The sequence below is a fragment of the Microcaecilia unicolor genome, chromosome 4 (genome assembly GCF_901765095.1).
Source record: "Microcaecilia unicolor chromosome 4, aMicUni1.1, whole genome shotgun sequence".
In the NCBI taxonomy this organism is placed as follows: Eukaryota; Metazoa; Chordata; class Amphibia; order Gymnophiona; family Siphonopidae; genus Microcaecilia; species Microcaecilia unicolor.
In genome coordinates, this window is record NC_044034.1 from 103,517,173 (window position 1) to 103,543,112 (window position 25,940).

Below are 25,940 nucleotides of genomic sequence, written 5' to 3' on the forward strand. Positions count from 1 at the left end.
GTGTCACCCTTAATGATTACAGGGTAGAGATCAGCAAAACAGTGAGGGCAAAATGACACGCTTTCGCCACTGTAAAAGGTAAAGCTGATTCCAGCAAGGGGGTTAGTCAACCAATAATGTGAAAGACCCAATTTAGGGTCCATGTGATATTATGTAGCACTCAGACTGAGCCACAGGGCCAGCCTTTCCAAACATAGGTGAATCAAACAGTAGGCAAGAGTGCATGAAAACAGAATTAGATGTATCAGTCATATAGCTTTATGGTTGACTGAATCCAGGTTTTACTAAATTAACTCTAACCAGCCTTAACTTTCTACCTCATAATATACCCTAGGCATTTTGCAATGCTTACCAGAAACAGCCTTTGCTGTGTTTAAATGTTTAATTGCCACAGTTAATTACATAGAAATAATTAGACCATCTTTAAGTTACATATTACTACTGCCAGCACCTTGTGGTAGATTAGTTCTTACCTTGTGTAAATATTAAAAACACAAACTTCATAAACAGAATTTTTGCACACATTATAAATTCTTTATTAGTGTGTTTATCAGTGATATGATTTACAGAAACAAAATGTAATTAAATAACATGTAATTTGGAAGTGACCACAGAGCTCAAGAAGGACAAGTCAGACGTGGCAAAGGTAACATCCACCTGAATTATCAAAGATTATTTTGATGTTATATTTGGAAGGATCCTTTCCCGTCTGCTAATTTATAATTATTCAGTGTTTTTTTTAATGTCTTTCAGACAGTTCCTTTGGCAGAAAATTTTAACATTATTATATAAAAATAGAATGATTTTTTTCACTATATACAAACATATTACATTACACAGTGTACATGTTAAAAATGCTAGGAAATGGGAAGTCATATGTGAACTAAAGCAAGAGCACGTAAAATTCTTAAATACTGCACATTTCATAAAAATTACATAAAGTACAGTTGTTGTTTGCTAATACCAAACAGTACCAATGTGACAGGAAACTTTCCCCAACAGCTTCATTTTAAGGCACATCTTGCATATGTATAATACATATACATACATACATATTCACTTATCTGAACTAGACTTGATCAATAACTTAAAACTCTAGTTTTAAGTATACAACTAGTTTAAGTTGTACACTGTTTAAAGTTCCTCATTGTCACTTGTGCCCACCTGTGGTGACAGGTACCTGGCAGAGCCTGCAGGTTTGTAACGGGGCACAGTGATTTCTTGTAAGTCAGGAAGCCTGCCTGGTCGAGAAGGGGAAAGCAGAGTCACTGCTCTGCTCTCATAGTCCCTGGGTAGCACCTTCTCATACACACTCTGCAGCCCCACTGTCTTAGGGATATGAGCATATGCTTGCACTGTCTGGTAGTAGTTGTCCCTACGGAGGGGGTCTCTAGGGAGGGAGGTGCTCTTGCAGAAACTGGATACAGAGACTTGTCCTGGGTGGATGGAGGAGGAGTCACAGTTGGATGGTCTTCCACAGGAAGGGCTCCAACAGCGGTCTGAATGACCAAGGATCTTGCACTCAGTTGTACAAGCCCATAATCCTAAAATAAAATAATGACAATCAAACAGTGCAGTGTACTGCAGAAATAATTTAGATGATCAGGGATCAACACTGGGATTAGTAAGTGTCAAAAACTATTTGAACACAAAGAAAACCAATGGCTGTATAATGATAAAAATACCCTATTATGTGGACTGTTTCAAACAGCTAGTAAATCACTGCTGTACAATGTAAGGATTTATTGAGTGAAAACATAAATATTTTGTTCTAGTTTACATTTAAAAATTTGCCTTTTCAGTCTTACAAGACTGCCGTCTCTACATAAATTAGATAACAAACATGAAAAGCATATCAATATATAATCAGTATCTATAAAAAATAATGCAAAATAATAATAATTATCATATCAAACTATAGTCCTTCACAAACTTTCCTAACCAGCCTCTCTCTCTTACCAATGGACAGGGTTCCCACTTAGGAATAAATTAGGGGGGGTCTTTACAAAGGTGCGCGTTTTTAGCATGTGCTAATGATGGGTGCATGCTAAACACTAGAGACACCCATAGGAATATATGGGTGTCTCTAGTGTTTAGTGCACGCTTTTTAGCATGCACTAAAAACCCTAGCGTGCCTTTGTAAAAGGACCCCTTAATGATTAGAGCAGCAGGTTGAGAACCAGGGAAGCCTGATTCAATTCTACTGCAGCGCCTTGTGATCTTGGGCAAGTCACTTAGGGAGCCTTTTACAAAGTGGTGGTAAGCCCAATGCAGGCTTACCACACACTAACCTCAAACTACCGTCGGACTAACACAGCTGCTGGCAGTAGTTCCGCCTTGAGTGTGCACCATTTCCGTCATGCTGGAACTTTTAAAAATTTTATAGCGTGGCACTAACCCGGCAGTAATCGGGCATCGCTGTGTTACTGCATGAGCCTCACCGCATGGTCATTATTTTTAGGGGCTTTTTACCCATTGCGATAAAAAGGGCCTTGGTGCACGGAAAAAATGGCCCCCACCGCTACCACAGGGCCCTTTTCCCACAGTTTGGTAAAAGGACCTCTCACAAAATGCCTAGCCACCCGCCTGGGGTTACCCCATGGCCACTTTAGAGGGTCTATCCCTAGCACAGCTCAGGTCTGCCAGCACTTGCCACTCATGCTCTACACTAGCACCCTCCTCCTACCTACTGGGTCACAACTGCCTCTGGGTGAGTCTCCCACTCTCAAATTATCCCCCAGTGATTTCTAGGTTACTAGAGCCACACTCCCAGTGGTCCCACAGTTCCCAGAAAGCACTCACAGACCCAACACACAAACCACTAGGATTCTTTATCAGTCTAGACAGCAGAACGAACAAAACAATTGTGTTTATTCTCACAAATATATTGAACAGTGGACAAAAAAGTACAAATAGCAACAAGTAACTGAAAAATGGATCAATTAGAAAACTTACTAAACATTTGTATACTGTCTAAACAGTATCTGGGAAGGTCAGGACATATAATTCACCGAGCCTCAGCAAAGAGATCTGTCTCTCTTTCCTCCCAACTAAGACTGAAGCAACAACCAGCAACAACTGCTGGATAATTTCAAACTCCAGGCTAATCAGAGCCCAGTTAACAAGATTTCAAATAAAAACTAGTTACATCACTACAGGGACTTCCTATTATGTTTGCCAACTAAAAGAAAGAGAAACCAGTCCTCTGTAACAGTTTTAAGCATAAACATAGCACCATCTGCTGGCCAAACAGGAGAAATACACTTCAGACATATCCAATACATTTTACAGGCTTAAAACACACTGTTTCTTCGCAGGACTCCTTAACTCTCCATTGCCTCGGGTGCAAAAACATTAAGGGCAAGTCTATAAAATGTGCCTAAATTAAGGCACTGATCGCATGTGGATGGAGCATGGGCATTCTGCCTAGTGACATGTGGAACTTATAGAATACTATGAGTTGTATGTGCTGCAAAGTGCACTTAGGCATGGCAACTTACATCTGCCACCATGGCATAAGTAGTCACACTTAGATATTGATATGCCAAATCTGCTTTGGGGTGAATTCTATATATGGAACAGAAAAAAAGCACTATTCTGTAAACTGAGCTTAAAGTTAGGCGCAGTTTATGGAATAGTCTTTACACCCAGGAATTGCTGCTAACTTTAAGCACAGCCATTTCCAGCAACTGAAACATGGTGCGATTGTGTGCACCTAAATTAGGCATGCATCCCCTTCATTCTATAATAATGTGCATAAATGACAGGAATGCCCCAATTCTGCCCATGACCCTACAATTTCTGTGCATGTAAAATTTAGATGTGGATCCTGTGCCTAAATTTATGTGCATGTATTTTAATTAAATCTAATTAGTACCAATAAGTGTTTGTTAAACCAATTACTGGTGCTAATTAGCTTGTTATGCAATTAAATTGAACACACAAATTGGGCTTGTGTCCAAATTTATGCCCACAATTTGTAATGACTTTTATAGAATTTGGGGGTTTATGCTGTTATCTATAATGAGTTAGGCATGCCCTAATGTTTTATAGAATTGGCTTTATGCATGTATTTTGCTTGATAGATTGTAAGCTCTCCAGGGACAGGGAAATACTTACTGTACCTGAATGAAATTCACCTTGAACAACTGGAAAATAGGAGGAAGCTAAATCCAAATCCCTTCCCATTCCCCCTCCTACACCAATCTAATTAAAGGTGGGTCAAAATGTCAATTTAGATCAATAGCACAAACTCTTTCACATGATCCAGGTATGTTTCTATGGATGGAGTTTTAGGAACAGGATCCAAAATCTAATGTGCAAGGGTACCATAAAGTCCCAGAAATAATCTGGAATCTCATTTTCACCTTGGATTTCCAATGACACCCAAGGGTGCCCCATAAGACTTTTCAATTAATCTCTAGTGTAGCCCTGCCTGAGGTAGCTTTGAAAAAAAAAAAGATTAAAATTTGGATTATTTACTTTCCGTTTCAAAAGTAAAAGTGCAATTGTGATTGGTTCTAAAATGGCCTACAACCAATCACAACATCCAGTCCATGAAAGCAATCATTAAAATACAACATGACGAATAAAGCCATAAGTTTTGTCATTATTTTTATGTTAATAAATGACTTTAATAACTGATGTATGATCTTTCTTTTGTGTATGCTGATCGGTTTTTTAATGCCTGGGCGTTTTTTTTTTTTAAAGCACTGCAGGATGTGAGAGACTTCGGAGCATTTTTCAGGTGCTGAAAGCTTTTCTGTTCTATCCTTTTTATACCACAGTGTTTAACAAAAAAAATGAGCAATATTTAACCGCATGCAGCAAGTACCTTTTTACTTAGGCACCCTACAAATTTAGGGCGCGCGGGTGCAGACGCAAAGACTCCTTACCTGTCTGCATATGGCTAATGATATCCTTTTTCAGAGCCTCTCCGCTGATGTCTGAGTCGCTGTCATTAAAGTCGCTGTCGCCCTTGCCGCTGTCTTTCCCGCTGAACTTCTCAGCTTCCCTCGCCGAAATGGCATTGAAAGAATTTCGTTTCCAGACAGTGACAGCCGGGGCAGACTCCTTGCCATAACCAGGAGAAGGTGCATAGGGCTGTGGAACAGAACAGATAGAATACGATTAAATGATTCAACAGGCGCACATCTCCCCCGACCCCACCAATACGCCCCTAGAGTGAAGCTCAGGCCAGACCCTGAGATCTCACCTCGGAGTGAACTGCTCCTCGTGGTCTCTTTTGGGACTCATAGAGAGCAGGGGTCATCTCTCGGTTCTCGTCCGCGCTGGAGACCTCGTCGCTGGTCGCAGGCAGCTCAGAACCGGTGGTGGGAGCTTTGCTGGGAAATGCTCGCACATCGAACACCTTCCCTTTCGGACTGGAGAACAGGTTGCCGTCATCTTCCTGCCTCCCCTTTTCCAGGTGGGTCAGATCCCTTTGGTGGTGCACGGAGAGGCAGTCTTTCTTCCCCTCGGTGTCCTTCCTACGCTTGTTGCAGGTGGTGGCAATAGTGATGATGGCAGTGAGGAGCAGGGTGCAGCTGCCCGCCAGCACGACGATAACTATCAGGGGGGTGTCCCACTGCAAAGGCTTCTCTTCCCGAGAACTGGGCTTGATGACTTCGCGACTGATAGGGGGCGCTGCGGTAGCAGTCACCACGAAAGTAATGGTGGCTGTTGTGCACAAGGGGGGTCTCCCTCCGTCAGTGACGCTGACCAGGACTTTGACAGTTTGGCCAAGTTCATTGCTCAGATCGGCAGCAAGGAAGATCTCACCGCTGGCTTTGTTGATGGTAAACGGGAGGTCTTGTTGCTGCTGCAGGAAGGAGAAGGTGAGCTCGGAGTTCACTCCTTCGTCCAAGTCCCTGGCTTTAAGCTGAGTCACAAGATACCCCGGAGAGGCTTTTGTGGGTACCCCGACTTCAGCCGACCCATTAGAAAGCACGGGGTGTGTAATAACGGGGGCGTTGTCATTTTGGTCAACTATTTTCACTTTAATGACGGCGCTGCTGGACAGTTGTGGGGTCCCCCCGTCGTTTGCTTGGATTCGCAGGTCCAGCTGTTTTATAATTTCATAGTTGAATGTCCGGAGCGCATAGATAGCGCCAGTGGCAGGATCTATAGAGACATAAGTAGACACCGGAGCACCCATCACCTCTGCCTCCAACAATCGGTAAATGACTTTACCGTTGTGTCCCAGGTCTGGATCTCTGGCCACCACGGTTGTGATATAAGCTCCGGGGGCGTTATTCTCCAGCACGGACACTTCATAGACAGCCCTGGTGAAAAAGGGAGCGTTATCATTCTCGTCGCTCACCCGGATGGTGTAGTGCCGGATGGTTTTGAAAGCAGGGGAACCTAAGTCTTCGGCCACCACGGTGAGATTGTACTCGGGGATCTTCTCCCTGTCCAGGGCAGTGCTGGTGACGATCATGTAGCTGTCCTCGTAGGCTTGCTGCAGCTTGAAGTGCTCGTGGCCGTGTAGAGTGCAGCGCACTTGGCCGCTGGGTCCCGAGTCGCTGTCCGAGGTGCTGATCAGCGCCACGAAACTGTCGGCGGCCGCTGCCTCCGTGATATAAGCCACCCCAGCACTGATTGAGGTGAGCGGGGTGATGCTGATGGTTGGCGTGTTGTCATTCACATCCGTTAAGTGCACAATGACCTTGCAGGTGGCTGTCAGAGGGCTGGCACCCAGATCCTGAGCCTGCACGTCCAGCTCGTAGGTTTCTTTCACTTCAAAGTCCACCGGACCGGTCAGAGTCAGGCGGCCGGACTTGGGGTCAATTTGAAAGACCTGGCGCACCTCAGGAGACACCTGGGGACTGAGGCCATAGATTATGTCTCCATTCACCCCTTCGTCGGGATCCAACGCGTGGAGATCGAGTAAAAGAAACCCGAGAGGGGCATCTTCCATGAGATCTACGGTGTAAGAGTTCTGATCAAACATCGGACTGTTATCATTAAAGTCCAGCACTCGGACGGTGACCACTGCGCTACCAGACCGAGCCGGGCTCCCTCCATCCTTAGCTACCACCTCTAAGGTGTAGGAAGCTTGAGTCTCTCTGTCCAGTTCTTTCATCAGCACCAGATCGGCATATTTCGCGCCATCTGCCCTTGTCTGCACCTCCAGGCTAAAATGGCTATTGACGGAAATCTGGAAGCTCTGGATGGAGTTCGAGCCGACGTCTTCATCCATAGCGATTTCTAAAGGGATGCGAGTGCCCAGAGCAGCATTTTCCGATACCTCCAGAGGAATCTCGGCTCTGGGGAAGTGCGGCGAATTGTCATTAATGTCTCTCACCTCCACTTCCACGTGAAGCAGTTTGAACTGATCCTTGGAGAAAGTGACCACGTCGAAAGCCAGAACACAGTGCAGGGACTGTCTGCAGATTTGCTCCCGGTCTATGCGCTCCCCGACGCTGAGCTGCCCATCACTTTCCCTTACCCGGAGCAGAGAGCTGTTCAGTTGCTTCATCAGGCGGAAACTTCCTTCTGCTGGTACATTCATGTGCGCCTCTTCAGTCAAAGTCCCAATGACTGTACCTGGCTCATCTTCCTCATACAATCGGTATCTAATAGTTTTGCAGAGGACCATTGAAAGCAGCGAGTAAAAGCAGAAGCATCTTAAGGAAGAGACCCAGGAACAGCACCTTTCTTTTTCAGAAATCATGGCACCCTGCACTGATTAGCTAATTCAAAGAAAAATAAATCTCTTTTCTAATCTGTTGATAAACTGTTAAGTAATTAGCTTGCCCTCATACATAACATATAGCATGCTCCATTTTTTTTTCCGAAAGACCTATCTATAATAAAGATCTCGCTATATCTCCTGGGCTGATAAGATTTTCACCCGCAAGACTTCTCAGACTGAGCAGAACCGGTAGCTCCTCGGAGGTTCTTGTAGATACAGACATGCAAATTAACCACCCGCAGCAGCCAATCACAGGTGTCCCTCTCAGACTCCTCTGCCTCTCACAAAATCCCTTCAATGTGGGAAGGCTTGGAAAGGAAAACAAGAACCTTTAAAACTGGTGAATCTTTCTTTTGTTTTCTGTAACTTTTTTTTTTTTTGCCCCGTTTTTAGGGCGAACTGCAAAAGGATTGGCACGAAGAAGTGTGGGCTAAATGACACGGAGTGTTTGTTAATTGTACCACACTAAAGTTCCCTTCAGTTGAACAGATGCCTTGTGTACAAACAGAGCAGATTCTACTTTTCCCAATAAGGCGACCGTAACGCGTTTTGATTGTCTTCATTCTCATGCGCCTAGCAAACATGTACAATCTGATTTATGTTCCATAAAAGCAGACTAACCTACTAAATGACATCAAATCAAATACTTTACCGAAAACACTTTTTTTTCCAGGTTTACTCGCGTGATCAGAGCTGTATTTCTTGCCTTTTTTTTTTTTCCAGAGGATTTAGCTAGGAATTTTAGTATGCATGTCACTGCCCAAGCGTTTCCTTAAGCCTTTGACGCTGGTAAGCTATGTTCCAAATAGGATTTAGCATAAGCTTGAGGAGATTTGGAAAGGTTTCAAAGATCAGAAAGTATCAAAGGCTTATGAAGCCCTCGTTAGCTGAAGAAACATAATGGCATGGCAGGCTATCCCATTGAGACTCCAATGTCTGTATTATTCTCCTATGACAAGTTAAAAGGAAAAGAAGTTGAACAGTTTCCACAAAGGAGTTGGGCTAAGTTGAATATAATGAACAAACGCCACATGTATCCATTATGGACCCCCATTCATTCTCAATCACTGCCATAACTCTGACTAAACGATGATAGGTGCTGAATTGCATACAATGCCCAGCACATATTAAAATACGTTTAGAGATCTATTCCTCCTGATGCCCTGTTACGCCTACTTAAAGGATTTTGTTTTTGTCCTAATAGGGCCTCTCTGGGAAGCAACAGTAGTCTCGTTCCACAAGAACAAAATAACAGCATGAGGCTGAAACCTGGCACGAACCTTGGGGAACTAAACCATCTGCCCAGCAAAGTATGGAGACATTTATACCACATAACACAGTGAATCACCAGGTTTTACTAGTCCCCCGTCTATGGGGACACTGTAACACTTGCACGTGTATTACAGACTTTTATCCTGCCAAGTTCACCTACGATTCAGCGAATTAAATCTCAAGACAGAAAAGCTCACCGTGGGAGGCCCTGAACTAGTGATTATCTCATTCCTGGTGCATTCCCCTTGAAGCACACGATATTACAATAAACCGACTGCACAAAAAAGGAACTTTTGTCACTCAGTATCCAGGCAAAAGACCATTTGAAAGCCAGCTTCAGAGGTCACATGTAGTCATTCAACAATAATGCTTATGTATTTTCATGTGCATAATTTAAAGAGAGGAGATGGAAGGCATTGACCCCCCCCCCCCCCACAATGCTGTAGGACATTGGTGCTGAGAAAGGTGCCTCCCTCCTCCCTTATACATGGCCCATTTCTCCCCCTCTGGCCTCTCTCTGCCATGGTCCACCACCTCCCACTAGTCCCCCATTTCCCCAGTTTACCTCCTCCCTTTTGCCTTTCATTTTACTGTGGCTGGACTGGAATAAGGAAGGTTTGGGGGGAGGGGTGGTCCGGGGAAGAGGGACTAGGGGGAGATGGGGGAATATGATGGGAAGAGGAATAGGGAAGATTCTGGAAAGAGGGATGAGGGGAGAGAGAAAGAGAGAGAGAGAGAGAGAGAGAGAGAGAGAGAGAGAGAGATGGATGCTGTGCCACATGGAGGAGGGGTGGAGATGCGGAGATTGGAAAGAGGCTGGACTCATTTGGGGAATGAGGGAAAAAATAGAGGAGATGCTGGACACAGAGAGGAGGGAATAGGTGACAAAGGGGAGATACTGGATTGAAGGGAGAGAGAGACAAGGAAGCTGACACTGGTAATGGTAGAATGGAGAAGAGGTGTCATTTTAAAAGAAGGGGCTGACACTGGGGTTAGGGATGGGAGAAGAGGGCTAACTGGCAGATGGTGGGCATGAAGGAAGGGGTCTGACTGGCATTGTGAGATAAGGAGGCTGATTTTGGGAGAAGAGGCTGATACTGGGGCTAGGAGAAAGGAGTTGGGAGCTGCCACAGGAGCTGAAGCTGGGAGGAGGAGGAGGCAGATGCTGGCAGGTGGTAGTAGAAGAAGGGGCTGATGTGAAGGGAGTGAAAAGGAGGTGGAGGACTGTAACTCTGTATGTGTGGGGAGGGGCACAAAGCAAAGGCACATGCAGTGAAATGGTTGTTGAGAGCAAAAAAGAGGATAGGTGGGATAAAGGAATATTGGAGAAAGGGGATGGTGGGCAGATACTGGGAAAGGAACTATAGGAGAAGAGGCAGAGAATGGATGCTAGGGATGGGGGAGAGGCAGGGTCAATGGATCATAGTGAAAGGAGAGAGAGAGAGAGAGAGAGAGAGAGAGAGAGAGAGAGAGAGAGAGAGAGAACTATGAAGAGGGTTAGAGACAAGGAAAGGGGACAGGTTTTTGAAGGAAGTGAGAGGAGGTGGAAATGTATAAGTAACAGGGGGAATGGGAGCCTGTATAAGGGGGTAAGACATAAGAGGCCTGGAGGTAAAGAGGGGATAAATAATAGGGAAGGAACTGGGATTGGTGAGGGGATGAGAGATAGAGGCAGATGAGGCTAGAGAGGGGATGAGTACAGAGGACGGAAATGAGGGTCTAGAAAGTGGTTGAAAAACAGAATGAAAAGGGAAAACAAAAGAAATGAAGCTTACAACATAAGCCAAAGACAGATGACAACAGCTAGGGAAAATCTAGAGGAAACGCTGAAAGAACAAAGTGAGTAACAGAAGAAAAACTCTTAGAAATCAGAGAAGAGAGGAAACAGAGGAAAAAGAAAAAGAAATTTAAAAAGAAAAGCTAGAGACACAAAAATAAATCTAAACAAAAGGTACAGATCCATAAAGAAATACAAAAGTTTGAAAATGTTTTATTGTGTCACCCTGCTGCAGCTACAACTGAACAGGTGGGAAGGTTGAGGCTGGTGGCAGCAGGCCTGGGAGGAGGGGGTGGCAACAGAGAGAAAGAGAAAGTGTGAGAGAGAGTGTGTGTGTGTATAAAGCAGCGTGGGCATCCTTTACTCAGCCTCCCTCTCCTCTTGTAGGAGTGACTTTGTTCAGTATTATTTTCCGGCACCTAACCAGAATTTAGATGAAACACTTGGGGAGAAGTTGAGATGCGACTGTTGATCACTGCCACATATCACAATCCACTTAGATAAGTTTTAAAAAATGTCGGATCCTCAAAAGGTAGCGCTGGCATACAATTTAAGCACAGCTAATCTATTTATTTCAAAGCTTTTTATATTACCAAAAAATGTGTGACATCTTAAGAGTATGTGATTTATCTCTAATTCAGTTTCTTGTGCACAGGTTCCCTCCCAACATGATGTCATGCTCTCTCGGATGCAGTGGCGTACCAAGGGGGGGGGGCGGTGGGGGCGGTCCGCCCCTGGTGCACGCCACTGGGGGGATGCCGCGCGCCTGTCGGCTCTTCGTTTTCATGCTCCCTTTGCAGCGGCGTGCACCCGGGGGGGTTCTTTTGCTGGGGGGGGGCATCGCGCTGTTCTGGGGGGGCGCTGCACCCGGGGGGCAGGGCGCATCGGCGATCCACCCCGGCTGTCAGCCCCCCTAGGAATGCCACTGCTCTGCTGTGTCAGGGTGATGGTTTCTAAAGAACAAAAACATTTAGGTCTCATTTTACTAAGGTGCAGGAACAGATTTATCTTGTGCTAATGATTAGCATGCGCTAAAGTGCTAAGAAGCCCCTAGGAATGAAATCCTTTAGCCCACCTTACATAAGTAGGTAAGTATTGTCACACTGGGACAGACCAAAGGTCCATCAAGCCCAGTAACTTTTTTCCAACAGTGGTCAATCCAGGTCACAAATACCTGGCAAGATCTCAGAAAAGCTCAATACATTTTACGATGCTTATCCCAGAAATAAGCAGTGGATTTTCCCAAGTCAATTTAATAATGGTCTATGGACTTTTCCTTTAGGAAGCCATCCAGACCCTTTTTAAACCCTGCTAAGCTAATCACCTTTACCACATTCCAACATACTATTTGCTAAAGCATTCAAAAAATCTTTTGGCATGCTCTCTAGTGTACCAAGGGTAGGATGGTGGGTGTGGTCCACTCCGGGTGCAGGCAACAAGGGAATACACTGAGGAGGCATGCGGCTATCAGCTCTGCTAGTCTCCTACCCTGGAACAGGAAGTTGGCCAGAGGGGGCAGGGGACTAGCAGAGCTGACAGTCACATGCCTCCTCGGCACATCCCCTTGCTTGAAGGAAGGGGGTGTTCCACCCAGTGGAGGTGCTCCTCCTTGGGTGGCAACTAAGGGGCACACTACATTCAATTTAAACAGTCATATGTGAGATTTAAATTGAATAGAGTGTAGCAAAAGATTTTATGAATACTTCAGCAAATAGTATGTTGGAAATTATATGAGTTTTTCTTCTGCAGGAATCTTCACCTCGATGCAGCAGTGAAACCTGATATCATGCCAGGAGGGAATCTGTGCACAAGAAGTTGAATTAGAGCTAAGCAATAATCTTAAATACTTTTCATTATTTCAGAGTTTATATATTACAAACAAATATGTGACATCTTAAGGATCAATGAGGAAGTACATAAGAGTAGCCATCTCAGAAGCGGAGCCAGGATGAGGCAAGTTGACGGCACGGGGGGAGTGAGAGCAGACTTCCACTGGCGCCAGCGCACATTTTCACTGCAACAGGATGAAAAAAAATAGGCGCCAGCACCGGCAGAACTCCATTTGGAGGAGTGGCCACTCTTCTGGTGTCCCACCTAGCTACGCCACTGGCCATACTGGGTCAGGCCAATAGTCCATCTAGCCCAGTATCCTGTTTTCAACAGTGGCAGAAACCCAAATCATGACAACATTCCATGCTACAAATCCCAGGGCAAGCAGTCAATAGCAAACTATGGACTTTTCCTCCAGGAACTTGACCAAACCTTTTTTTAAACCCAGATATGGTAACCACAAAGAATTCCAGAGCTTAATTATTCATTGAGTGAAAAAAATATTTCCTCCTATTTGTTTTAAAAGTATTTCCATGTCCTCTAGTCTTTGTACTTTTGGAATGAGTAAAAAATTGATTTACTTCTACTCGTTCTATACCTCAATCATATCTCCCCTCGTCTGTCTCTTTTCAAAGCTGAAGAGCCCTAACCTCTTTAGCCTTTCCTCATGCAAGAGGAGTTCCATCCCCTTTATCATTTTGGTTGCTCTTCTTTGAGCCTTTTCTAATTCCACTATATCTTTTTTGAGATACGGCAACCAGAACTGAATGCTATATTCAAGGTGCGGTCACACCATGGAGTGATACAAAGGCATTATAGTATTTTCGGTCTTATTCACCATCTCTTTCCTAATAATTCCTAGCATCTTGCCACTGCACACGGAGCAGAAGATTTCAGTGTATTATCTACAATGACACCTAGATCTTTTTCTTGCGTGCTGACCCCCAAGGTAGAATCGGGTAACTACCGGATTATTCTTTCCAATGTGCATCACCTTGCATTTGTTCACATTAAATTTCATCTGCCATTTGAATGCCCAGTTTTCCAATTTCCTAAAGTCTTCCTGCAATATTTCTCATGAATAACATGACAAAAACGTGCTGTTACATATTGCTGCTAAATCTATTTCATATATGTCCAGTTATATATAGTTTCATACTGTACTAATGAACTGCATTTTACTTCTTCTCAGAGTTTCTTGGCTGCCAGCCCACATATAGTTTGAAAATTCTGATGAAGTTCTCCTGAAATTCTCATGTCATTCTCCTCTCCTTGTTGGGATATCTGTGCCCCTTTCCTTCAGGACACTGGTTTAATGTCAGCTCTGTCTACCCCAGGGCATAATTTCATTTTAGACTCCAGAGCAACCAGGGTGATCTTCTCCAGCCCCTTTCTTCCAGCCATAAGTACATAAGTAATGCCACACTGGGAAAAGACCAAGGGTCCATTGAGCCCAGCATCCTGTCCACGACAGCGGCCAATCCAGGCCAAGGGCATCTGGCAAGCTTCCCAAATGTACAAACATTCTATATATGTTATTCCTTGAATTGTGGATTTTTCCCAAGTCCATTTAGTAGTGGTTTATGGACTTGTCCTTTAGGAAACCATCTAACCCCTTTTTAAACTCTGCTAAGCTAACCGCCTTCACCACGTTCTCCGGCAACGAATTCCAGAGTTTAATTATGCGTTGGGTGAAGAAAACTTTTCTCCGATTTGTTTTAAATTTACTACACTGTAGTTTCATCGCATGCCCCCTAGTCCTAGTATTTTTGGAAAGCATGAACAGACGCTTCACATCCACCTGTTCCACTCCACTCGCTATTTTATATACAGTGGGGGAAATAAGTATTTGATCCCTTGCTGATTTTGTAAGTTTGCCCACTGACAAAGACATGAGCAGCCCATAATTGAAGGGTAGGTTATTGGTAACAGTGAGAGATAGCACATCACAAATTAAATCCGGAAAATCACATTGTGGAAAGTATATGAATTTATTTGCATTCTGCAGAGGGAAATAAGTATTTAATCCCTCTGGCAAACAAGACCTAATACTTGGTGGCAAAACCCTTGTTGGCAAGCACAGCGGTCAGACGTCTTCTGTAGTTGATGATGAGGTTTGCACACATGTCAGGAGGAATTTTGGTCCACTCCTCTTTGCAGATCATCTCTAAATCATTAAGAGTTCTGGGCTGTCGCTTGGCAACTCGCAGCTTCAGCTCCCTCCATAAGTTTTCAATGGGATTAAGGTCTGGTGACTGGCTAGGCCACTCCATGACCCTAATGTGCTTCTTCCTGAGCCACTCCTTTGTTGCCTTGGCTGTATGTTTTGGGTCATTGTCGTGCTGGAAGACCCAGCCACGACCCATTTTTAAGGCCCTGGCGGAGGGAAGGAGGTTGTCACTCAGAATTGTACGGTACATGGCCCCATCCATTCTCCCATTGATGCGGTGAAGTAGTCCTGTGCCCTTAGCAGAGAAACACCCCCAAAACATAACATTTCCACCTCCATGCTTGACAGTGGGGACGGTGTTCTTTGGGTCATAGGCAGCATTTCTCTTCCTCCAAACACGGCGAGTTGAGTTCATGCCAAAGAGCTCAATTTTTGTCTCATCTGACCACAGCACCTTCTCCCAATCACTCTCGGCATCATCCAGGTGTTCACTGGCAAACTTCAGACGGGCCGTCACATGTGCCTTCCGGAGCAGGGGGACCTTGCGGGCACTGCAGGATTGCAATCCGTTATGTCGTAATGTGTTACCAATGGTTTTCGTGGTGACAGTGGTCCCAGCTGCCTTGAGATCATTGACAAGTTCCCCCCTTGTAGTTGTAGGCTGATTTCTAACCTTCCTCATGATCAAGGATACCCCACGAGGTGAGATTTTGCGTGGAGCCCCAGATCTTTGTCGATTGACAGTCATTTTGTACTTCTTCCATTTTCTTACTATGGCACCAACAGTTGTCTCCTTCTCGCCCAGCGTCTTACTGATGGTTTTGTAGCCCATTCCAGCCTTGTGCAGGTGTATGATCTTGTCCCTGACATCCTTAGACAGCTCCTTGCTCTTGGCCATTTTGTAGAGGTTAGAGTCTGACTGATTCACTGAGTCTGTGGACAGGTGTCTTTCATACAGGTGACCATTGCCGACAGCTGTCTGTCATGCAGGTAACGAGTTGATTTGGAGCATCTACCTGGTCTGTAGGGGCCAGATCTCTTACTGGTTGGTGGGGGATCAAATACTTATTTCCCTCTGCAGAATGCAAATAAATTCATATACTTTCCACAATGTGATTTTCCGGATTTAATTTGTGATGTGCTATCTCTCACTGTTACCAATAACCTACCCTTCAATTATGGGCTGCTCATGTCTTTGTCAGTGGGCAAACTTACAAAATCAGCAAGGGATCAAATACTTATTTCCCCCACTGTACCTCTATCATGTCTCCCCTCAGCCATCTCTTCTCCAAGCTGAAAAGCCCTAGCTTCCTTAGTCTTTCTTTATAGGGAAGTCATCCCATCCCCGCTATCATTTTAGTCACCCTTCGCTGCACCTTTCCGAATTCTATTATATCTTTCTTAAGATGTGGTGACCAGAATTGAACACAATACACAAGGTGCGGTCACACAATGGAGCAATACAACGGCATTATAACATCCTCACACCTGCAGAGAAGAGAAAGTGAGGGGGTGAGTTTGAAGCACAGCAGAAGAAAGTCAACCTGCTCTCTAATCCAGTCTCTCTTCTACTTTGTTCCCACCCTTAGCCGGCCTACCTCCCCTTCCCCTCTCATTTTCATAGTAGAGAATGACACGGGGATGGAGATGCACAGTAAAGTGCAGTAAATCCAAGGTAATGGTAAAAAGTTTGATTAAATTACCGTGGATGCCGGGAAAAACTGTAACTGCCCCGCAGGAATGGTAAAGTTAATTTTTCCCATTGTAAAGCAAAGCCCCAGCATTTTCTGCGAATTACCACTTGCCCTCGCTTCTGCACTCACATGCTAAAGAAGCAATGCTGGGCCCCCATGTGCCATGATCACTTGCTTTCTTGCTCTTTTTTTTTTTTAAACTGGAGGACCCCTTTTCATGAAATACCAGCAATCCATGTTTCTCTCTGGACCCTACTGTGCTGGTCAACTTCTTCATTGGCACCCTGTTGCTCACATAGTGTATGGGCTGCTACAGACAAGGGAAGAGTGAAGAGAGGAGGTTTCCAACCTGGTCACAACAGAACCAGGACAAGGGCAAAGGGTGATCCACATTCATCACAGAAAACCCTCTCACAGAACCATGGCAGACTGAGGAAAGGGAGAGAAATGACCTCAGTCTCTCTCTGGGAGCTGGGGAAGCAGCAAGAAAGGGCCACCTGCTAAGGCGAGAAAAAGGTAAAAGACTGACTCCCAGTTCTGTGTAGGGCTGCTAAAGCAGTGAGAACCTTCCTTACTCAACAGAGGGAAAGCAGCAGCAGCAGTAGCAACAGCAGCCATTGTTCAGAGAGCACTTTGAAAACAGAAAGTGAGGCTGTTGAAAAATTTGTAAATCTTTGGCATACAGTGCCTCAGGACTTTTTCCCCAGGTGACTGCATTTTAGGACCCTTTTTCAGTCCATGTTTATCTCCACCATTGTCACTCAAAGCATTACACTGTCTAAGCAGCAACAGGGCTCAGTTTTTATCTCACTTTGAAATTTATTTGTACTTTTTAGGGCTGTGCCTCTTTGCCCTCCCCCACCCAACTTGTTTTTTGTTTAACCTCTTTTCCAATCTAGTTAGGGCAGTGCAGTTAAACTACCTCTAGGCACACCTAGCTTGATGTTAAACTGCAATTCTGGAGGATCACAAACCAGTCTGTTTTTCAGGTTGCACACCGAGCCAGTCAGGGTTTCAGCAAAGTCACAATGAAAATATAGATCTGCATACAAAGAAGATATAGATTTGCATGCACTATAATGCATATTTATTGTGGATATCCTGAAAACACAACTGGCCAACCTACCTAGAAATTCACGGGAGAAATGTGTTAGGCAGTGAGAGTCTGATAGGTACAGATGGGGAGAGGGATCTTGGGGTGATAGTATCTGAGGATCTGAAGGCAATGAAACAGTGTGACAAGGCGGTGGCCGTAGCTAGAAGGTTGCTAGGCTGTATAGAGAGAGGTGTGACCAGCAGAAGAAAAGAAGTTTTAATGCCCCTATATAAGTCGTTGGTGAGGCCCCACCTGGAGTATTGTGTTCAGTTTTGGAGGCCGTATCTTGCGAAGAATGTAAAAAAAATAGAAGCGGTGCAGAGAAAAGCTTCGAGAATGGTATGGGATTTACGTTACAAGTCATATGAGGAGAGACTTGTGGACCTGAATATGTATACCCTGGAGGAAACGAGAAACAGGGGTGATATGACACAGACATTCAAATACTTGAAAGGTATAAATCCGCAAACGAACCTTTTCAGGAGATGGGAAGGAGGTAGAATGAGAAGACATGAAAGGAGATTGAAGGGGGGCAGACTCAGGAAAAATGTCAGGAAGTATTTTTTCATAGAGAGATTGGTGGATATTTGGAATGCCCCCCGGCGGGAGGTGGTGGAGATGAAAACGGTAATGGAATTCAAACATGCGTGGGATAGACATAAAGGGATCCTGTTCAGAAGGAAGGGATCCTCAGAAGCTTAGCCGAGATTGGGTCGCAGTATAGTGCTGCGTGAATCTGGTAGCGCTTTGGAAATGTTGAGTAGTAGTAGTAGTAGTAGTAGTAGTAGAGTCAGTGGGGGGAGGCGGGGCTGGTGGTTAGGAGGCGGGGCTAGTGCTGGGCAGACTTATACGGTCTGTGCCCTGACAATGGCAGATACAAATCAAGGTAAGGTATACACAAAACGTAGCACATATGAGTTTATCTTGTTGGGCAGACTGGATGGACCGTGCAGGTCTTTTTCTGCCGTCATCTACTATGTTACTATTTATGTATGTTACTATGTTACCTCCCCTTCCCCTCTCATTTCCATAGTAGAGAATGACACGGGGATGGAGATGCAACCTGAAACCCAGACTGGTTTAGTACCTTTGATCTAGGTTTTCTGTCTGGTTTTCTGTTCATCCGCTCCCCTGCACATTTGGAAATTGAGATGCCCTGTCACTTATACCTGGCTCCTGTAGTACATGGGTGAATGGTATATGTCTGACACATTCTCATAGTTTTTTGTTTTTTTTTGGCTCTTCCTGCATCTCTAGACTAGCTGATCAGAGCAGGATTATTCATTCTGTTCACTGTAGCCAATATTTTTCAAGATACTTTGAGCTTTTTTTTTTTTTTGGAAGACAAAGGAGCTAGAGCGCAGCCGCATCTCTGTGAACAGAGGAATGCTTGTTGGAAAGAACCTGAGGGCAACACATCTTATGAGAGGATATTTTCTACTGCGGGAGGGACTGTGAAAGAAAGGAGAACTAGACTGATTCCTGTGATTGATGATGACTAATTATTCAACCAGGGATTCAAATCATAGCAATTATGTTAGGAGCAGACGGGTATCCCTTTAACCAATATAGTCAGATTTCATTAGCTTGTTTGAACCAGCCTTCAAAGAAAAAGAATGCATTTGGTTGACCAGTACTCAGTAATTTATGTTTGTCCTTGACACTGCGGGGATGGGGACTAAACTTGTGGAGATGGGGACAAACTTTGTCCCTGAGCCATTCTCTACACTGTAGTTCCACTTCCTTTTTATCTACAAATTAAAGCCCTAGTCTGGCCTCTCTCTCACTTCCCTCACTCTGTTCCTTTCCACGCCCAGTTCTGAGGGGACTTCCTTCACCCCTGCCCAGTACAAAAGTAGGCTCCTTTCAGTTCTGGGAAGGGACGTTTTTAAGGGCGAAGGGCTCATCGTGAGCCTGTCCTTAGGGGGGTAAGCTTCATCCCATATCGACCTTGGTGACCGTGGTGGGCTTCAGGCGAAGTCTTTCTTGGCCAGGACAGGGAGTGCTATTAGGGAAAGAACCCTATTGGAGGGGGGCGGTGGCCCGCGCAGGCTTGGATCCTCCAATTGGGGGGCAAGGATTTGAAAAATGCTGCTGGCAGGAAGACTCAATCAATCAATCAATCAATCAGGTGGCTTCCTTCAAGCAGCTGTGAGCGGCAGAGGGGAGATTTTAAAAGGGGGAGCATGGCCTCCAGGGAGCAGGCTTCTTCCTGCTTCTCAGAGGTATCCTGCTGCCCATCCCGCCCACCCTGGCATGCTGTTGGCTTGGGCTAGACATTGCAGCTTGGAGGGGGGTACCCAGGCCAGGAGCACCTTCAAAAGAAGATCCTTTGAAGGGGAGGGAGTTAGCATTGACAGGGTGGTCAGTGTTAGACCTATGCTTGCCTGCTCAGGCCTGGAGGTCTAGGCCTGACCCTTGCCTCTGCTGGTGTGGAGGAGTAAGCTGGTTTAATTATACTATGGGCTCTTTACTGGGGCTGGGGCTGGATGCCTGGCGTTTGGTATATTCCTTGTATATGTGTTTTTGTTGTTCATTGCTCGGATTCCATTGTTACTTACCACCATTAAAAGTGAAGCTATGGCCTTGTTTTCTACCAAAATACATTAGTTTCTTATATGGTGTTATTTGAGTATGGTGAGGAAGGTGAAAATGTCTCACATCTCCTGTTAATATATATTTACCCATCCAAATATATTTCTCCAATCATATGGCTTCTATTCTTTTAAAATCTTTATTTTCTTATTTAAGATGTCCTATGTGAAAGAGAGGGCATAGAACTATACTGTAATGTGACTGTGCATATGGAACCTGCTGTCAGATGTAGCCTTTGGCATTTGCTGTCCAGCTTTCTGCTTCAGACAAGGTCAGACAATAGTGTTGTCACATCAAATTCTGTTTACCAGTCACAAAGAGCCTTATTTATTAAGATTTTTTTTTTACTGATAACTCACAGAATGGGGAAAAAGCTTAAATAAATAATGCCCCATGACCTCGCTTAACTAGTGTACTTTTAATGAACTGCAAATAACCTGTTAACTTTTCTTTCGCATGAGTATTTTTTAACCAGTAATCCCAGCAGTTTGGGGCACTGATCATTCCTTGGGAGTATAAAGATATCTGTTTGGCTGACTTTTCCTGCTATCCACAGAGATCCTATCTTAAAGGTAAGCAACCTATACTTGTTGGCTTGCTTTCACAACTAATCTATTAAACCATAGCCCGAGACATTAAAAAGTCACCATGACAGTGGGAGATGTTTGATTCGTGCAGTTTTGCCACATTTATTTGCCTCAAACTGGGAGGCACGCCCCACGAACCCAAATCCCTACAAATTCTTATATTCCATCCTCCTGCAGAACTCGCGAGGGCAAATGCAGTCCCGAGCACGACCAGGGCGCTTGCGCATGCGCACTGCAGCCAAAGGCAGGCGTGAGTGTAAGGCTTAGGCAAATGTGCACGGTTGAGCGCTTCGCCTATAGATCTTCAAATCCCAACAGGCGGGAGCTGCAGCCCAGGGCCGAAGAGGTGGCTGAGAGGAGCGCAGAGTCACCTTCTTATCATACCAAAAGGACTTTTTTTTTCTTCCTTGAGCCCTCTTAAAGGAGCCCCATTCTTTATAGGAGCAACTTAGCAGACACAACTGTCTCCCACTCCTGAGAACAAACGCGGCCAACAATGGCCTTCATTCGGAGGAATGCAAATACAGGGCGCCAAGAAAAGGTGGATTTCTCTCACTCTGCCTAATACGGGCATTGTTGAGACTCGCGTGCAGACAGCAAGATTGACATCGGAGTCACGTGATGGATTAGATCTATAGGAAAGTTTTAGACGAATTTACAAAGGGGAGCTCAGCTTGATCTGATCTCTCCCACAGTTTAAAGGGAACGGGAAGCAGGATATATTCTCCTATGTAATAGGATTATCTTTTCCATTTCAAGTTCCATACAGCATGTAATTTATTTTTAATTAGGATTAAATCTGCCAGGCCTAGGAAAGGGAAACCTAGAGGTTTGCGAGGCACAGACCTAAGAAGGAAGGCTCTGTAAACACGACTGTTTGCCTCCCACACACTTCACAGCACAAGTGCTGGCTAACTATGTTTTGAATGCACAATGAAGGATTAATGACGAGCTTTTGAAATGCTCCAAAACAATTCTTTTTCAGGGAGCGTATATCTTTCTAGTCAGAAGATTGTTGGGTCTCCAAGGCTACTGAAGCTTTGTACTTTTGACTCTAAAAGTTATAGGATTGTAAATAATACGCTAATGGATTAATAAATCTCACACTTTACATCGTGGAGTTTCATCGTAAACTATAGTACAGGAAAATTAGCCCTGGTAGTTTGAAATTTGCCTGTAAAAGTTTTTCATTGATGTGATGATGTACTGTCACCCATGGTTAGTCCTTTGACGACTAGCGCCAGAGCATTTAAAAAATGAACAAAAGCTCACAACTGGAATCTCATATAACTTACTTTAAAAATTATTTTAAATTATTTACGGGTCTTGGAAGTGCAGTAGTGTAAGTTTCAGATTTTTTTTGCATTCAGTATCAACTTTTGATATGCAAATACAAATCTGCAGTGAAAAGTTCTGAGACTATAGTTCATGAACACTGATCCACCCCAGTGCAGGTTGAAGTGTTTTATGTTGCTTTGGCAACTGAAAGCTTTATCATCATCGGGCTATTGATTCATGTCACCTGGGATGAACTGAAGGCCAGTAATGCTTGTCACAGCTTTTCCTCATCATATATTCTCTGAAAAATGTTGTGCTTGGGATCTTAACTAGGTATTTTCTGGGAGTTTTCCCAAATCACCAGTGTATCACAGATATCTAGTTAAGTAAATGAATAGAGTCCTTTTTTTTTCATGATAGACAGGCATGCTTCTCACACACTGACATCTTGACTACTATTGCACCTTCTGTGGGAGCTGGTAAGAGGCTGAAGACTCAATATCATAATACTAGGTAAGTTGATGGAGAAAGTGACTTGCCCCAAACAGCAAGGATTAGCTTCCACTATCACAGGCAATACCAAACCCAGCAACCTTCACAATTTGTATCGTTCACATTGTATCTGCCCTAGGATTTGCTTTATGAAGCTAACTTAGAAAATGTGATGTGTGGTCACAGACAGGGATAACATTTAATTGCAGTATCACCCAGGTAAGATAAATAAGAAAGTGGCTGGTATCAGGACATAAAAAGCATTTGGAGAATGGCTTACTGAGTTTGACTCCAGCTTCTTAGTTTTTCATTTTCATAAGCCATGAGCGCCCTAATTCTATATATAGTGCCCAAATTGTATGTGTAATTTAATTGCTTAATGAGCCAATTATTGCCGATAATTGAGCGCTAACAATCAGTTATTGGTTCTAATTGGCAATAATTGTAATTTACACTCACATCTTTATAGTTGCTATTCTATAAAGATGTGTGTGTAAATGTTTTCATGCAGATTCAAAAAGGGGGAAGGCCATAGTAAGGGCATGGGTGGGTTGGGGCGTTTTTAGAATTTGCATGCAGTATTATAGAATTTAGGGTATCTGTGCCTTATTTAGGTGTGGGAATTTACACCAGGGTTCAGTTGATGTAAATCCTCATGCCTAAAATCAGGCGTGGATCCCCGCGCTAAGCACTATTCTATAAATGGCATTCAACCTAGAGTGCCATTTATAGAACAGTGCTTAGTGTTCATTTTTTTGTCGCCCAAATTTGGACATCATTTACAGAATTAAGTATGTTTAAGAGAAAAGGTAATGAATTACAGCATTCTTCTGTTATACACTCTAAAGTTACTTTTTGAAAGTCCATGAAAAGTGTTTTTAATCAGTCCAGTGATAATTTTCTAAAAAAAGAAGACGAAAAAGATAGATACTGGGTGGGGGGCAGTGGAGGAATGGGCTTCCATTTTCCACTTTCCATTTCAGCAGCAATGGGAAGAAAAGGAAGCAAGTTCTGCAACTTGGCATGATGTGACAGAAAAATCATTGACTAAGGGCCCTAATTGCTAATCTGTTTTTGTAAACTTGAATGTGATGATGTAACTGATGAACATATTCTAAAAGCTACGACAGACAGTTCATATTTTGCCTTTGTCTTTTACAAATCATAGTATTACTGTCATATACAGTGCACTCCATTTAAGTGCACGTCGGATAAGCGCGTGCTCTGTTTAACTGCATGCCGTACTTCGGTCCCGTTTTTGGCACCATCAATTTCTATGGGGACAAACCGGTTTAGCGCACCACTGATAAGTGCAAGATTCACTTATATGCATGGTTCAAGACCGCTGCTCTGCAGGAAAGACTCCGCATAAGCACGGACATGGAATATGGAAGCCGATTGGCGCGTGACAACCAACGAGATTTCAAATTTACTGCCTCTTTAACTGCCACAGGCAGAATAAGTGAAAGAATGCTGTTAGAGTGTGCACCAGGGTCGTCGTCATCATTGCAGCGGAATTGTAAGACTTTAACACTGGCTGAACGAATAGAAGTTCTTAACAAATTAGAAAACAAACAGTTAAGCATCTATTGCTAAAGAATATGGTGTCAATCCCAGTCAAATTTCACGTGTCTTGAAGCAGAAAGACCAGCTTCTGGAAGACTGGCAAAACAATACAAATCCACAACGGAAACGAAAACGGGCGGGAAAAGCTGAGGAGGTAGAAGATGCTCTTCTTCGGTGGTTTTCTCGAGTCAGGAGCAGACAGTTTCCTGTCAGTGGTCCACAGCTTATGGAGAAAGCTAACCAGCTAGCTGAAAGTCTTGGACTAACTGAATTCAAAGCCACTGTTGGATGGTTGGAAAGATGGAAGGAGAGGAACAGCATAAAATTCAAGAAACAGCATGGTGAGAAACAAGACGCTGATGACTTTGGTGCTGAAAATTGGGTTGTTTCAGTTCTTCCTACTGTTATGGATGACCAGATTGGCAAGGATAAACGTGCTGTTGAACTGGCTCGTAATCTATCACTTTTGGATTCCCTACATATGCAGAAAAAAGCCTGGAATCATGTTACACAGGCAACCATTGTTATCTGCTACAAGCGGGCAAGCTTTGTTAAGGATGCGGAGGGGGATGCAGCTGTTGCAAAAGTGTCAGATGAAGAGGTTATTGACATACCAGCTGATGTTACTGAAGAGGAGTTCCATCACTACGTAGCTGTTGATTACGATCTACAAACAGCTGAAGACAGCACTGATGTGGAGATATGCGCCTACACGCAGGCAACAATGGCTGATGATGGAACAGATGAAGAAATGAGCAGTGAGGCACATGCTGATGAAATTCAACAACCTCTTTCTGTTACTTTTGCAAGAGCGCTGGAGAGTCTCAACATCGTGCAGGCCTATCTGGAGGCCACTGGATGTCAGTGCTATGACAGTTTTTACCGTCTGGCAGATATAGTCTATGGAACTCACAGACCCAAGAGTGTACAGAGGACTAAAACTGATTACTTCAAGTAAAGCCTAATGTCAGTTAACTGAGACTGTATACTGTACGTATAAAAATAAACAGTATTGTACATATGTTTATCAGATGTCAAGCTTCTTTGGGTCACAACAGTTAAGTGCATGCCCTGGTTAACTGCATGCATGTCTTTGGTCCCAGACCCTTGCGCTTAAGTGTATTGCACTGTATATTCACATAATTGTTCAGATAGTTTCATTCTTTATCAAAACCAGAAACCTGTACTTAGCAATCAATGGTGACATGAAGGGAAGGTGCACTGTAGTGAACTTTCCTGAGAGGATTCATTTGCTTCATTACTTTATTCATAGATGGGCAAATGCAGTGGATGAATTAGGGGGCTACCTCAGAAGCCTCTGAGGTATCCACTCAGCAACTCCCCTTATCAGCTTTGGCATAACCTTGAAGCACCTAATGAGTCCATTGTGGGGTTGGATTGAGGAGCAACTGTGGATGTAGATGCTTTGCTGAGCCCAGATGTGACTTTTTCATTCCCAGCCCATGATCACACTGAAACCTTTGGGAGTCTAGCCCTGCAGGCCTGAGGAGGCATGGAGTTGGCCAAATCAAAGCAGAAAATATAGAGGGAGCACAGGGATGGCAGTCTGGTTCTATGTCTGCTGTGAACTCCACAACCTCAGGTGCTGGTGGGAAGCACCCCTGGAAGGTTGTCAGTAGAGTCTGTACTGCAGCTGAGCCTGAGAACTGGGTTAGTACCCCAGTAAAAGACAGCAGCAAAAGTGATTCTGACTAATTTGAATAATTGATCTTTAGTGAGGAAACTCAAGGTCGGGCGTGACTCTTGACTTCCATCTTCATTTGGTTATGTTAGGGAAGACAGTCTCTTTGTTTTCACTTCAGACATGCATTCATACTTCAAGGCTTGAGAGAGAGGCTTGCTGGGACAAGGAGACAAAGACTGATA

At 44.1% G+C, this 25,940-nt stretch overlaps 1 protein-coding gene across 1 annotated transcript in view; it reads right to left on the bottom strand.

The window, feature by feature from the left end:
- Positions 1 to 1,134: 1,134 nt before the first annotated feature.
- Positions 1,135 to 25,940, bottom strand: part of PCDH8 (protocadherin 8) — a 57,983-nt gene continuing 33,177 nt past the window's right edge. Inside the window, 4 exon segments of the mRNA XM_030202413.1 lie at positions 1,135 to 1,544; positions 4,896 to 5,103; positions 5,216 to 7,597; positions 7,599 to 7,628. Of these exon segments, the coding sequence (XP_030058273.1) occupies positions 1,135 to 1,544; positions 4,896 to 5,103; positions 5,216 to 7,597; positions 7,599 to 7,628 (3,030 nt within the window).